General features: G+C 48.2%; 1 protein-coding gene across 1 annotated transcript in view; it reads right to left on the bottom strand.

Annotated features, from left to right (window-relative positions):
• The window catches only part of GLP2R (glucagon like peptide 2 receptor), a gene marked incomplete at its 3' end in the record, with an annotated part of 81,324 nt that overhangs the window by 18,329 nt on the left and 47,295 nt on the right, over positions 1 to 15,700 (bottom strand). Inside the window, exons 7-10 of the mRNA XM_080713948.1 lie at positions 15,168 to 15,327; positions 13,092 to 13,152; positions 11,385 to 11,454; positions 4,263 to 4,351 (exon numbers count right to left, since the gene is read on the bottom strand). Coding sequence (XP_080570074.1) covers positions 4,263 to 4,351; positions 11,385 to 11,454; positions 13,092 to 13,152; positions 15,168 to 15,327 — 380 coding nt within the window. The remainder of the gene's footprint in view (positions 1 to 4,262; positions 4,352 to 11,384; positions 11,455 to 13,091; positions 13,153 to 15,167; positions 15,328 to 15,700) is intronic.

The following is a 15,700-nucleotide window of genomic DNA, read 5'->3' on the forward strand; positions in this document are numbered from 1 at the left end:
TCCCCATGGTCCAAGCATCCCCTGTGGTCCAAGCATCCCCTGTGGTCCAAGCATCCCCATGGTCCAAGCATCCCCATGGTCCAAGCATCCCCTGTGGTCCAAGCATTCCCTGTGGTCCAAGCATCCCCATGGTCCAAGCATCCCCATAGTCCAAGCATCCCCGTGGTCCAAGCATCCCCATGGTCCAAGCATCCCCATGGTCCAAGCATCCCCATAGTCCAAGCATCCCCTGTGGTCCAAGCATCCCCATGGTCCAAGCATCCCCTGTGGTCCAAGCATCCCCTGTGGATCAAGCATCCCCATGGTCCAAGCATCCCCTGTGGTCCAAGCATCCCCTGTGGTCCAAGCATCCCCATGGTCCAAGCATCCCCATGGTCCAAGCATTCCCATGGTCCAAGCATCCCCTGTGGTCCAAGCATCCCCTGTGGTCCAAGCATCCCCTGTGGTCCAAGCATCCCCATGGTCCAAGCATCCCCATGGTCCAAGCATCCCCTGTGGTCCAAGCATCCCCATGGTCCAAGCATCCCCATGGTCCAAGCATCCCCATAGTCCAAGCATCCCCTGTGGTCCAAGCATCCCCATGGTCCAAGCATCCCCATGGTCCAAGCATCCCCTGTGGTCCAAGCATCCCCTGTGGTCCAAGCATCCCCATAGTCCAAGCATCCCCTGTGGTCCAAGCATCCCCACGGTCCAAGCATCCCCTGTGGTTCAAGCATCTCCTGTGGTCCAAGCATCCCCATGGTCCAAGCATCCCCATGGTCCAAGCATCCCCTGTGGTCCAAGCATCCCCTGTGGTCCAAGCATCCCCTGTGGTCCAAGCATCCCCATAGTCCAAGCATCCCCTGTGGTCCAAGCATCCCCACGGTCCAAGCATCCCCTGTGGTTCAAGCATCTCCTGTGGTCCAAGCATCCCCATGGTCCAAGCATCCCCATGGTCCAAGCATCCCCGTGGTCCAAGCATTCCCTGTGGTCCAAGCATCCCCTGTGGTCCAAGCATCCCCATGGTCCAAGCATCCCCATGGTCCAAGCATCCCCATGGTCCAAGCATTCCCATGGTCCAAGCATCCCCTGTGGTCCAAGCATCCCCATGGTCCAAGCATTCCCTGTGGTCCAAGCATCCCCATGGTCCAAGCATCCCCTGTGGTCCAAGCATCCCCTGTGGTCCAAGCATCCCCATGGTCCAAGCATCCCCATGGTCCAAGCATCCCCTGTGGTCCAAGCATCCCCATGGTCCAAGCATCCCCATGGTCCAAGCATCCCCTGTGGTCCAAGCATCCCCTGTGGTCCAAGCATCCCCATGGTCCAAGCATCCCCATAGTCCAAGCATCCCCTGTGGTCCAAGCATCCCCTGTGGTCCAAGCATCCCCATAGTCCAAGCATCCCCTGTGGATCAAGCATCCCCCACGGTCCAAGCAGCAAATCGTGTGTGTGTTAGTTCATAAGAGCGTTGTCTCCACAGTCCCTACTCTGGCTGTGTATCTGAATCTCCCAGGAGAATCTGTAAGAAGTCCACATGATGGGTTCCACCCCACGCTTCCGGAGTCAGGAGGCCCAGCATGGAGCTCTGGAGGTCTATGCATTTAACCGGATCTCAGGGGATGCTTGTGAACAGCTGGTGGACACTATTATGGGGCTCACTGAAGGTCTAGAGCATGTGCCTAGGGGTCCATGGTGGGCTTTGGGGATACAAAGGAGCAGGGAGGTTTTGAAACCCTTGGGATTCATCTGCCCCCCCCCCATTTCTGTCTCTGTCCAGCGTAGGGGCACCTGGTCACCCCCACACTGGGGCTATGCTCCCTGGATGGACCAGGCAGCTCTGCTGGGCCTTGAAGCCCCACCCTCTTGGCGCAGAGAGAGGCCCAACCTTGGGAAAGAGGCCAAAGGGGCCACTCAGCCACTTGGAGGCCCGACTGGAGGTGCCAGGAGAGAGAGCAGGACTCCCCAGGGCCCGGCCAGGCCAGCTCCCCAGGGCTGGGGTTTTCTGTGACATGTTTGAGTCAAAGCCTCAAGTAGCAACCCTCATATCCATCGGCCCATTCCTGAGCCAAGTACGTTTACCCTAGACATCCTGGAGAGGGAGCTAGCGATTGGGGTCTGGATCCTAAATAAACACCACTCTCCGCATCTGATCAGACATGGCCACCCATATCTACAGCCTCCTGGAATGGTCATAAAGCACAGGAGACAAGTCTGCCGTGACACTACCACTTTACACACTAGAAAGCACGCCAGGGCACTTGTCTACGGTCAGTCAGCAAGTCTGGGGCCGTGGCGGGCCCATCCCGCCTGTCTTGAGGTCCACACCCATGTCCCCAGCCTTAGTGGAGCAGCAGGCCTGCTCCCCGAAGCCAGGGTCCACAGCACATTTACTTGACGTGCCAAGGACAGTGCTGGGTATATTGAGGGCATTCGGTAAATGTTTGATAAGTGGAAAATCCACCCCTAGCACCTGGATCAGCCTTCAAGAGAGCAGGGAAGAGGCTGGAGCTGTCTACACACTCCTTCCTCCCCTGCCGTCTTCGGTGGGGCTCAAGTCCCTACCATAGTTCTTGAATTTGAGTAGAAACACGCCTTCCTCAGCGGTCCTGCTGAAATGCACCTGCCACGTGAACATACGAGACACTAGAAAAAGATCGGGCCCTCTGTGCCCGATCCATCCACTCAGGCTTAATTTGTTCTTACAGCAATGAAGATCTCAGGAAATTTGTGTCATCTGGTTTATGATAAACTGGGTCTGCTGTCACTGCGGAAAAGCAGGTGAGACGCAAGCAAGGCAAGTCACAGAAGTTGGTGGCCTTCTTTCTCAAGGTCTCAAAGTTACCCAAGTATAGCCAGGAATAACGGTGGTGCACACTTGTAATTACATTGCTTGGGAGGCTGAGACAAGAGGATCGCAGGTTTAAGGGCAGCCTCAGTTATTTTGTTTATGTGTGTGGTACTGGAGATTGAACTTAGATGAATTCTACAAACTTCGAGCTACACCCCTAATCTGATTTTATTTATTTTTCTTTAAAAATTTTTTTTTCTTGCGGTACTGGGGTTCCTGGAAACCCTTCTACCTCCAGGCTACACTCCCAGACCTATTTTATATTTTTATTTGGAAACAGGGTCTCTTAAGACAGCGTGGCTGGCTTCGAACCTGCGCGATCCTCCTGTCTCCGCCTCCCAAGTGCGGGATTACAAACGTGCGCCACCACGTCTGGCCTGATTTTATTTCTTATTCAGAAACAGGGTCTTGCTAGGTTGATAAGTCTCACTACTTGCTGAAGCTGTCCTTGAACCTGCGATCCTCCTGTCTCAGCCTCCCAAGTACTGGGGTTACAAGCGTGCACCACCATTTTGGCTCCCTCAGCAACTTTTAAGACCTTTTTTTTTTGTTGTTGTTATAATGAGGATTGAAACCGGGGGCATTCTACCTCCAAGCTACACTCTCAGCCTCATGTCTTATTCTTTTTTTTTTTTTTTGAAATGGGGTCTAATTGAGTTGGGGGGCCAGGCATGGTGGCATGTGCTTGTAATCACAGTACTTGGGAGGCTGAGACAGGAGGATCGCACGGGCTCGAAGACAGCCTCAGCTACTTAGTGAGGCTCTCAGCAACTTAGTGAGACCCTGTTTCCAAATAAAATAGAAAATAGGTCTGGGAGTATAGCCCGGAGGTAGAAGGCCCCTGGGTTCTATCCCAAGTCCCACACACAAAAAATAGAGTGGGGGATGTGGTTCAGAGGTAAGATACTCCTGCCCCATTCCTAGTAGCAAATAGGTCCAATTCCTAGTAGCAAATAGGAAGGGAGGAAGGAAGGAAGGGAGAGAGGAAGGAAGGAAGGAAGGAAGGAAGGAAGGAAGGAAGGAAGGAAGGAAGGAAACAAAATCAAACCCTCTTGTGAGTTAGGAGCACACCCCTCATTTCATGGCTACTAACCCTTCCCCATGGAAGGCAACTGCCAAGGTCTCCCTTGTCACCAGGATTTCCTGCCTCCAAAAAACCACTCTTTCCTAGGGACACTTCACCAGTCCATGCCAGGGGAATGAATGGGCCTTGATCAGGCACCGCGGCTTTGTCTTAGCGGGGTCTGGAGGTCCCCGTAAGTCTCACGCGCCTCTGACACTTCTACCCGGGAGGCCTCTCCCCGACACCCCCACCTTAGGTAACAAAGACACTGATGCAACTCCCCCCACCCCCTGCCATGACCATAGACAGCGCCATCACCAGAAGGATGAGAAATAAACCCCGGACCACTGAACCCTGGCCTCGGCCACTCACCTGTATTTATAATCTCTGAAGCACATTTGATGGGCTTTGAGCTTAGAGATGAGAAGCCTGAGGATTTTTAGGAAGATGAAGAAGTTGACCTTGAAAAGCAAAAAAAAAAAAAAAAGCAGAAGCGAGTTAGTAAGCGGTACCTCCCCACTGCTGTGAGGCTCAAGGTCACCCAGGGCTTGTTCCCCTGCTCCGCGTCCGTCTGTGTAAATGAGGGCAATGTGGCACTAGCCGGTCACACAGTAAGAGTTCAAGGTATTCCCCGCTGTCCCAAAGGCCACCTGATCTGAAAGTCTAGAAGGGTGTTTGTTTTGCAGTCTGGGGATTGAACCCAGGGACATCCTACCAACGGGCTACATCCCCAGCCCTGTTTTTATTCTTTATTTTGAAACAGGGTCTCGCTGAGTTGCAGAGGGCCTCGCTAAGTAGTAGCCGAGGATGTCTGCCAACCTCCGTTCTCCTATCTCAGCCTCCCAATGCTGGGTTTACAAGCGTGCGCCGCCACGTCCGGCTGAGGCTGGTTTCAAACCTGGGACCCTCCTGTCTCCGCCTCCCGAATGCTGGGATTATAAACGTGCACCACCACGCCCGGCTTCTAGAAGGGTTCTTGAGACATCGTTTAGCTATGCTTCTGCCTTAGGGAGACTCACACTGAAAGTCATCTGAGGAAAGTAGATGAACATTTACACTATCACCATCACCATCACCATCAGCAGCAGCAGCAGCAGCAGCACCATCATCACCATCATCACCATCACCATCACCATCATCATCATCATCATCATCACCATCACCATCACCATCACCATTATCATCACCATCACCATCATCATCATCACCATCACCATCATCATCACCATCACCATCACCATCATCATCATCACCACCATCACCATCACCATCACCACCACCACCATCATCATCATCATCACCATCATCATCATCATCATCATCACCAACAACATCACCATCACCATCACCATTATCATCATCACCATCACCATCACCATCACCACCATCACCATCATCATCACCATCATCACCATCACCATCACCATCATCATCACCATCACCATCACCATCACCATCACCATCACCATCATCATCATCACCATCACCATCACCATCACCATCATCATCACCATCACTATCACCAGCAGCAGCAGCAGCTGCAACATCTGGTTTTATCAAGTGCTCACCAAGCCAGGCTTTGAGCCAAGAGCTTTGTATAATTCTTTTTTTCTTGTGACACTGGGCCTGGAACACAAGGACATTTTACCTCCGAGCTACAACCCCAGCCCTATTTTTTATTCTTTCTTTTGAAACAGGGTCTCACTGAGTCGCAGAGGGCCTCACTGAGTAGCTGAGGCTGTCCACGAACCGCGATCCTCCGGTCTCAGCATCCAGAATGCTGGGATTGCAAGTGTGCGCCACCACGCTCAGCCTTTCCATAAAATTTTTTATTTAATCTTCATAACATCCTTCTGAGGTTGTCACAACTATTTTTGTGGTGAGGGACCGGGGGATGAGCCTGGGGGTATTGTGCCTCTGAGCTACCTCCACAGTCATTTTTTAAATTTTTATTGAAACTGGGTCTTGCTAAATTTGCCGAGGCGAGCCTCCAACCTGTGATCTTCATGTCTCAGCCTCCCGGGTACCAGGATCACACACCATCACGCCCAGCTAGCCACAACTTGCTTTATCCCCAAAATGCAATAAAGAAACAGAAGCACGGAGACGTTCCCAAGGCTGCGCAGCGGGTTGGTGACTGAGCTAGTGACTAAGACCAGGTTTGTCTGATAACACGCGACAGACACCAGTTTGGCTTCATCAGGGTGCCGCTGCACACGGCCATAATCCCAGCTGTCCAGGAAGCTGAGACTGGAGGATCACAAGTTCAAAGCCAGCCTAGGCCGCTTAGTGAAACCAAGTCTCAAGTTAAAAATTAGAAAGGGCTGGGGATGGAGCTCAGTGGTAGAGCACCTCTGGTCAATCCAAAGATGGAAGAAAGGAAGCCAGTCCATCACTACTGGTGTCTAACTTGAGGTCCCGCTGCCACCATGGGGTTTACCGGGCAGCAGTGGGTACCACTCCCTAGAATTCTTTCCACAACTATTACACAGAGGACAAATCCTACCTTCCATTGTCAACCTTGGTAGACATTATAAAACTATGCCATAGGCCAGGCGTGGTGGCGCACGCTTGTAATCCTCGCGCTTGGGAGGGGGAGACAGGAGGATCGTGTAGGTTTGAAGCCAGCCTCGCTGGCTTAAGAGACCCTGTTTCCAAATAAAAAGTATAAAATAGGTCTGGGAGTGTAGCCCGGAGGTAGAAGGGCTTCCAGGAACCCCAGTACCACCAATAAATAAATAAATAATAAGGAATAAAAAATAAAGAATAAAGAATAAAAAAATAGGGCAGGGGTGTAGCTCGGAGGTCAAATGCCCCTGGGTTCCAACCCCAGTAACACAATAAAAAAGAAAGAAAGAAAAAAAGAGAAAATAAAGAAGGTGGGTGGCACAGACCTGTATTCCCAGTACTTGGGAGGCTGAGACAGGAGGATCACAGGTTGGAGGACAGCCTTGGCAGTTTAGTGAGGCCCTCAACAACTTAGTGAGACCCTGTTTCAAAAAAAAAAAAAATTAAAAAGGGTTGGGTGGAACTTGGAGGTAGAATGTCCCTAGGTTCAATCCGAAGGATGGATGGGTGGGTGGATGGATGGATGAATGGAAGGAAGGAGCCCGATTAGATTTGCACTCATGGATTTCAGAAAGGCCCTTTTGGCAGCAGTGTGGATAACGCACTACATATGAGGGCAAGATGGGGGAGAGGAGAAGTTAGGGGGCAGAGTCAGGGTTTCCAGGGGAGGGGTGATGGAGAGGTGAGCTCAAGCAGCTGCCCTGGTATTTCAATGATGAAGAAGGGTGTCTGGCTTGAAGTTATTAAAATGTTTGAATCAAATGGCCTTTGTTACTGGTTGGATGTGAGGTCAAAGATGACCCCATGTTTCATGATAGATCTCAGATATGTGGGGGTGCCATTCTCCAAGAGAGGGACCACGGGGGAGGAGGTGTATTGGTGATAAGAGGAGGGGGGAGAGTCAAAGTTTTGTTGTTGTTGTTGGTTTTAGGTATTGAATCCAGGGGCATCCTACCACTAAGCGACCCCCCAGCTCTATTTTTTTTTTTGAAACAGGATCTTGCTAGGTTGATGAGTATCCCTTTGCTTCTTTCTTTCTTTCCTCTTTCTTTCTTTCTTTTTCTTTCTTTCTTTCCTTCCTTCCTTCTTTCTTTATTTGTTTTTGGTGGTACTGAGGATGGAACCCAGGAGCCTTCTAGCTCTGGGCTACACTCCCAGGCCTATTTTATATTTTATTTGGAAACAGGGTGGTCTCTTATGCCAGCTGAGGCTGGATTTGAACCTTCGCGATCCTCCTGTCTCAGCCTCCCGAACGTAGGGATTACAAGCATGCGCCACCACGCTCAGCAAGTCTCCCTTTACTTTTTCAAATGTTAAGAAAAAAATAAGGCTTGGAGCTAGCATGCTCCTGGGTTAATGCAGAAAGGAAAGAAGAAAGAAAGAAAGAAAGAAAGAAAGAAAGAAAGAAAGAAAGAAAGAAAGAAAGAAAGAAAGAAAGAAAGAAAGAGGGAGGGAAGGAAGGAAGGAGAGAGAGAGGGGAGGGAAGGAAGGAAGGAAGGAAGGAAAGAAGGAAGGAAAAAAGATTGATTGAATAATGTCTCTAGGCGATGGAGTAAGGGGACAGAAAGTATAATCTAAGTGACAAGGGAATAACATCTCTACAGACATTGATCAGCACGGTACTAATGTCTCTGCCTAGAAATAAGCTCCTTCAACTAGATATTGGAACACAAGTTATAGACTCTAATATATATACCAGGTATTACTGGCTTTATTGTCCTTAGGAGAATCAATGCTCAAATTTACAAGACTCCAGTGTCAGGCAAGCAGCTGTTCATCTAATCCCTAAGCAAATGGAATAATGAAGCCAAAGGAGATTTAGTGACAGAAAATTTAAATGCGAACTAAATGTAACCAAGTAATTTATATAACCCTTTTAATGAGATATCCGTTTTTTGTTTTTTTTTTTTTTATCAGAAAGAGAAAGCTCTGTGTGCTGGCCCAGCTTGGTGATTTGTTGGGCACGGGTATTTTTTTTAGAAAGCGGGCTTTATCTGGGGAAGCACAAATTTTAGTAAATTCATTTCGGGAGGACGGTCTCGTCTCCTTGGAAATGAAGGGTTGCCATGAGCAACCTGTGGGTCCTCTGTTCTTTGTGTCTCCAGAGACGAGACAAGAGAAAACGGGCATCAACGGGAGGGCTACGCAGGCTCTTGTGTACCGCGTGGAGTCGGCGCCAGCCGGGTTACCAGGGCGTCTCTGCTCCTCTGGGTCCCACGGGACGGAGTCAGCACCCGCAGGACGCTGCTCTCCATGGGTGCATACTCAAGAAAAAGACCAGACGAGGACAACTTTCAGGGAATCCTGTGGGATTTGATGACCAGCTTGGACACACTTGGGACCTCAAATGTATACAAGGAAGGCTCCCTTCCCGGTCCTGGAAGTCCAGCTGGCCCCTCAGATGTAATGTTCTTGGTGACACTTTGGAGGCACCCCAGCATCTGGCCTATGGTTGGCAGAGGTGATTGCTCCAGCACCCCAAGAGCTCAGGGGCGGGCCTTGTGCGCCCCAGAAACTTTCACCTGTCCCCAAGCCCCTCTTGCTCTAGCTTGATAGGTAGACTATCATACGCACCTTCCCCCGGAGCTCTGTTGAAATGCACACAGCCCATAGAAGAGAAGGAGTGACTGGTAGAGGAGGAAGTCCTTCTTTCATTCATTCATTCATTCAACAATTCATTCATTCATTCATTCAACAATTCATCATTCAACAATTCATTCGTTCATTCATTCAACAATTCATTCATTCAACAGTTCATTCATTCAACAATTCATTAATTCATATATTTTACAACAGTGAAGAGTTCAAAAAGTATCTATGATCTGTTTGACTTTGACCGTGCAATGTAGAAGATGGGGCATTGCACTGTAGGGAGATTCCCATAGGACTCTTCCAAAGAGGAGAATATAGGAAGGAGGCCATGTCTTGGGAAATCCGGAGCAGCAGAAAGCCCCAGAGTTCCTGGGCAGGATGGGGGTGGTGCTAAAGAGGAATTTGGGCAATGAAGACTAATATGGCCAATGTCTCCGTTTTCTCAAGTTCTTAGACTATCAGGGAAGAGTCAATGAGAATAAAAGATGGCTTTGCCCTCATAGACTCAACGGACATGCAGAAGGATGTGCACCTGAGCATCCAGGTACACAGCACAGACAGATGCTCGAAAGATGGGCTGTGGGTCACCAGGAAGGTATGGGAGCCCAGGGGAGGCTGAACCATAGTACCAATGACTGAAAGCATCTGAACAGTTAGGCCCTGGGGGCAATACGTATTTTTCAAACAATAGTACAGTGTTAATGGTTATAGATGCCAGATGTCACCCAGGCAATTCCAGCTCCTAATTACTGGCTCTTCAAATTTAGGGAAGTGACTTCTCTTCTCGATGCACTTGCCAAAAATAAATACAATAATTGCACCTACCTCATAGGTTGGATTGACTTCATACACACAAAATACTTAGATCTGGTGCTGGTATGTAGGAAGTGCTCAATAAATGTTACAGGGCGGTGGTGAACCTGGGTGCCGGGACCCCAGTGGGGAGTGTGGCTGGAGAGGAGAGCATTGTGGAGAAGTTGAGGAGTCGGGCAGGCGACAAGGGGCTCATGGCGCCATGAGTGGATTGGTGCGGTTGGCTTCATTTGGAATATTTGCTCTCAGCCATGTGTCAGGGACTAGAGAGAAGACACTAGAAGGTTGTGCGCATCCTTGGGCTAGACAGGGTGGTTCTCCTGCCGTCTCTAGGAGCATTTTTCTTTCCAGGTTACCTGGGCATGGTGGTGCCCACCCCACCTAGAATCCCAGTACCTGGGAGGCTGAGACAGAAGGGTTGCAGGTTTGAAGGACAGCTTTAGCAATTTAGCAAGACTTCCAGCAACCTCTCAAGACCCTATTTCCAAAAATATCAAAAAAAAATTCTGGGGGCAGTAACACACACACACACACACACACACACACACACACACACACACACACACTTACAACTAGTTTGGTTTTCTGTTTGTTTATTTTTTGTTTTGCTTTGACGATACTGCATTATTTGCATAAACTGGCAAAAATGGACCACCCAGAAACTGCATGAAGAAGAGTTGGCAGAGCAGAGAACCCAGGGTCTGTCAAGCTGTAGGCATGATGGCGCCTTGTCTAAGGAAGAGACAAGGCCCTTTGTGGATCTGGCCAGGCCCTCTCACACTGGCTGACTCCAGACCCCCTCGTTTGGACCTTTTTGACTTCCTTCTGACACTCAGTCCTCTAATGGGGCTTTATGACTCTAGGTCGGCCAGAGAGCCTCTTCCCAAGTATTCTGAGCTACAGTGAACAGGGAGCCTTCCCTCCTCATGGTGTTAGAGTGGCGTCTACCTCCTGATTTTCCTACTTCTTTCTCCTCTAGAAGCAATTTCCTTGGTCTCTTTTTCCGCCTGCTAATGGTGTTAAGAAACAACTAGTAGCCAGCTACAGTGGCACACAACACCAGTAATCCTAGTACTTGGGAGGCTGAGATAGGAGGATCAGAGGTTCAAGAACAGACAGCAACTTAGTGAGACCCTGTTACAAAGTACAAAATAAAAAGGTCTGTGGGTGGAGGTCAGAAGTAGATTGCCCCTGGGTTTGATTCCCAATACCAATAGGAAAAGAAGAAAAATCTTAAAAAGATACAGCTGGTAATTTGGCTGTGGCTGGGCTGGGCTGTGCCTGCCCACGGACTTGTTCTGGGTCATACCGACAGTCACTCTTCCCTGTGTGTAATCAAAGACTCAGCAAGGAAGAAATTACAGCGAAACCCCGAAATGAGGTCCCGAATGAGAACAAGGAGAAGCCAGAAAATGCTCCCAGCTCAGCTTTTCTTACTTGAAGGGCCAGAGACACTGGAGGATGGGGTGCAGGGGCGCCCCGGGCTCGCTGAGCTCAGAGCGGGAGGAGGTGAGTCCTTACCGTCACGCAAAGCAGCATGGGTCCTCGGATGATCCACCAAATGTTCATATTCCTGTTTGTGGTCCAGCACCTGAGCACAGAGAGGTCGGGGAGAGCAAACACCAGCCGAGGGTGAGTGTCGCGGGCTCGCCTCCAGGCAAGAAGAGGCTGGCCTCCCATCCCGACCTCCCACATCAGCCTCCTGCAGAGCAGGGCTGGAGGGGAGGGCTGCGGCCCTGTACAGGTCCTGGTTCTGGTGATTCTTCTTATCGTGAAACTGCCCTTCAATGTCAAAAGGCCAGCGCGGGGTCCCACCATTGTTTCTCCACGCTCATGCAAACAGAGATCCTTAATTATATTACTTCACTAAACAGTTTGGTTTTTTTCATATTTTATATGTATGTAATATATGTAGTATAAAGTATATATGTATAAAGTATATATGTGTATAAAGTATATATGTGTATAAAGTATATATGTATATAAAGTATATATCTATACTTTATATAAACATGTAACATCTATTTATTAATATATTTATATTAATATATTATACAAATGTATTACTATAAATATATGATGTTACATATGAATTATATATTATATAAATTTATCAATGTAAATATATGTTTGTATTGTTTTATATTCACATATACATATATTAATATCATACATCATTTAATATCAATATCACATATTGACAATATAACTTATTTTATATGATATTGATAATATAATTTACTTTATATGTAAATATATTACTTTTTGTGGGGGGGGGGTCTGGGGATGGAACCCAAAGGCATTTGAACTCTGAGCTACACCCCCTGCCCAATTTTTTTTCCTTATTTTGAAACAGGGTCTCACTGAGTTGCGGAGGGCCTCACTAAGTAGCTGAGGCTGTCTAGGAACTGCAATCCTCCGGTCTCAGCCTCCCAAATGCTGGGATTACAAGCGTGCGCCACCACGCCCGGCTCTAAATATATTACATATTGATAGAACAGAACTTATTTTATATGTAAGTGTGTTTGTATAATATAGATTTATATAAAATCATGTGTATGTATATTTAATACCTATTTATAAATAATATCCATTTACATATATAATATATAAAGAACATTTATAATAGATATCTTCTATGTACATTTTTAAATATTATATATTTATATATGTAAATGTATATATAATCACACATATATTTAAGTGGGTTTTAGGTGATGATTATTTGGGGGGAAAATGGGATCGCACAATACACTCTACATTAGTCAGTATTAGGCTTAAAACATCTCTTGAGATATAGTCCCTAAAAACCAAGAGGTAAGAATTCACTTTTTTTCCTGCATTCTCATGACAATCCACAATATAGTATGCTACGTTTGTTTGGTGGCGCTCATGCTCGTGAGCAATCTGGGACGTCTGTTTCTTTGGGGTCCCCCCTCCCCACTGTGAACAGGGCTGCAGGAGCGAGCGCCATGACTGTATCCTCGCAGGCCCAGCATCACAGTGGACCCATATGGCATCTTTGTGATAATTTCCATGTGTAACTAAACTAATAAGCTACTTACTGTAAGATCTTTGAGTATGTTATCTACCTGCCTAAGTAGATTCTAGATGGACCAAGTAGGAGGAGTTGGAAAAAGTCTTTGAGAAAATGGTGTAATTCTCTGTATTGGGGCCTATCTGGGAATGACTAGCTCACGGATGAGTTACACCAGGTGGGTTACGTACCCTGTGTTCTCCAGGTGGGCACGAGCGATGCCCCACGGCACAACAAACAGCACAGGAAAGGCTGTAGAGAAAACACAGACACGTAGTTCAGAGCTGGTTGGCCAAACTGCCTGCCTCCCACCCCAGAATAGCTGGTTAAAACACGGAATCATAGGCAATCAGAGCTCAAGTGGCACAGGCCTGGCCGTTATTTTACCATCAGAGAAACCAGGACCCAGGGAGGACAAGGACCTGCCGCCTGTCACAAAACAGTTCAGAGTAAATCCAAGGACATTAACCAAAATGGCCCAAGCTGTGTGCCAGGCAATTTCCTCTGAATCCTGCAGCATCAAATTCTCCAGGGGTTTGTGGAGGTGGGGCTTCCAGATTTGGATACTCCTGGTCCTATTTTCAAAATAAAAAACCTTATCTTGAAGACACGGTATTATACACTATATGTTTGTGTTCTCCCAAAATTCATGTTGAATCTCTACCTCCATTGTGTTGATAGTTAAAGATAGGGCTTTCAGAGGGGATTAGATTTAGATGAAGTTATAATGGTGGGGTTCTGGTGCCCACATAAAGAGAAAACAGAGAGCTTGCTTTCTCTCTCTGTCTCCACCATGTGAGCATCCATGAGGAAGGAGCCCTTACCAGAATCCATATGTTATGGATTAGATTGCAATGTCCCCAAAGGCTCATGTGTTGAGGGCTTGAGATCTGAGCTCATCAAGGGATTGATCCAGTGATGAGTTTACAGTTGGTGGCAATATTGGGAGGTGGGGGAAACTGGAGGAAGCAGGGCCTAGTTGGAGGTAGTATGTCCCTGAGGATATGTTCTGGAAGGTCTCTTACACCTTCCTCATTCATATTCATAGTCAGTCAATCTCTCCTCTCTCCTCTCTCTCTCTCACCCACTGGCTCTCTCTTCTCTCTTTCCCTCTCGCTCCTCACCCTCTCCTTTCCTCTCTCTCTCTTTTCTCTCTCCCCTCTCTCCCTCTCTATCCTTTCTCTCTCCTTCTCTCCTCTCCTCTCTCTTTCTCTCCTCTCCTCTCTCCTCCTCCTCATTTCCTCCTCCTCCTCCTCCTCCTCCTCCTCCTCCTCCTCCTCCTCCTCCTTCTTCTTCTTCTTCTTCTTCTTCTTCTCCTCTCTCTCTCTCCTTTCTCTCCCTCTCTCTCCTTCTCTCTCTCCTCCCTCCTCCTCCTCCTCCTCCTCCTCCTTCTTCTTCTTCTTCTTCTTCTCCTCCTCCTCCTCTCTCTCTCCTTTCTCTCCCTCTCTTCTTCTTCTTCTTCTTCTTCTTCTTCTTCTTCTTCTTCTTCTTCTTCTTCTCCTCCTCCTCCTCCTCCTCCTCCTCCTCCTCCTCCTCCTCCTCCTCCTCCTCCTTCTTCTTCTTCTTCTTCTTCTTCTTCTTCTTCTTCTTCTTCTTCTTTCTCTCTCTCTCCGTCTCTCTCTCTGTCTCTCTCTCTGCGCCTCTCTCTCTCTCTCTCTCTCTCTCTCTCTCTCTCTCTCTCTCTCTCTCTCTCTCTTCCTCCCTCCATCCCCTTCCTTTTCCTGGCTACCATGAGCTGAGAAGCTTTCCTCTACCACACCTTCCCACCCTGATGCTTCTGCCCTGGAGCCAGCCAACTCTGAACCGAAATCCCTGAAACCATGAGTCAAAATAAATCTTTCCTTCTGTAATTTGTTTTTCTCAGGTATTTGAAACGGTGGTAGAAACTGACTCACACACCAACCGTGGCTGGCTCTTTCAGCTCTCAGAACTAAAAGACATCATGTCTGTTGTTCAAGCCGCACGGGTACTGGGAATCATGAGCAAGTTCATACAGCTGAAATCGGAGTAGGAAGAATGTCACCTAATTCTACCAAAGACTTTTGTAATCTTCAAAGATTGGGCACCTAGATGGGCACATGTGTACACACACAAACACATGTATGCACACACACATCCTCTTATCTCAGCCTCTTGCTATTAAGGAAATAACTGACCCAGAAACAATCTTCCAGCTGATTTTCTAACTCCAACCCATGACTGTCTCGGGCTCCCAAGCTCATCTCGGTCCCCAGGGTAAGCGGCTGGGGGACACGTCACTCACTCACCCCAGCCCACCACCAGGTATCTGGGCCACAGCCGCCTTTCAGGAAGCACCGTGGGCTCCAGCAGCGCATGGAGGTAAAGGCCTTCGACCAGCAGCCACAAATGGTTGGCGCCCACGGAGTAATGCAGGAGAACCTGGACGGAGCGGCAGGAGGTGGAGATCTGTGGAGGGTGGACACCCAAGGGTGAGGCTGACTTTCCCCATATCTGCCCCCCAAGGGGTCAGAGAAGGGGCCCCCCAGGCACAACCCCTCTCCCAGAACTCCCCTCTCTCCTGGGCTTCTGCTGATCATCTCAGAGAGATGGCAGTAATATACAAATAAATAAAATAATATAAATATATTAAATAATATAAGATGTGAAGGAGGGCTTTACATAGCTTTTTTTTTTTTTTTTTTTTTTTTTGGTGGTACTGGGGATGAAACCCTTCTACCTCCGGGCTATACTCCCAGACCTATTTTATATTTTATTTGGAAACAGAGTCTTTTAAGCCAGCAAGGCTGGCTTCGGACCTGCGCGATCCTCCTATCTCCGC

This window comes from Muscardinus avellanarius (genome assembly GCF_963383645.1).
Source record: "Muscardinus avellanarius genome assembly, chromosome: 16".
In the NCBI taxonomy this organism is placed as follows: Eukaryota; Metazoa; Chordata; class Mammalia; order Rodentia; family Gliridae; genus Muscardinus; species Muscardinus avellanarius.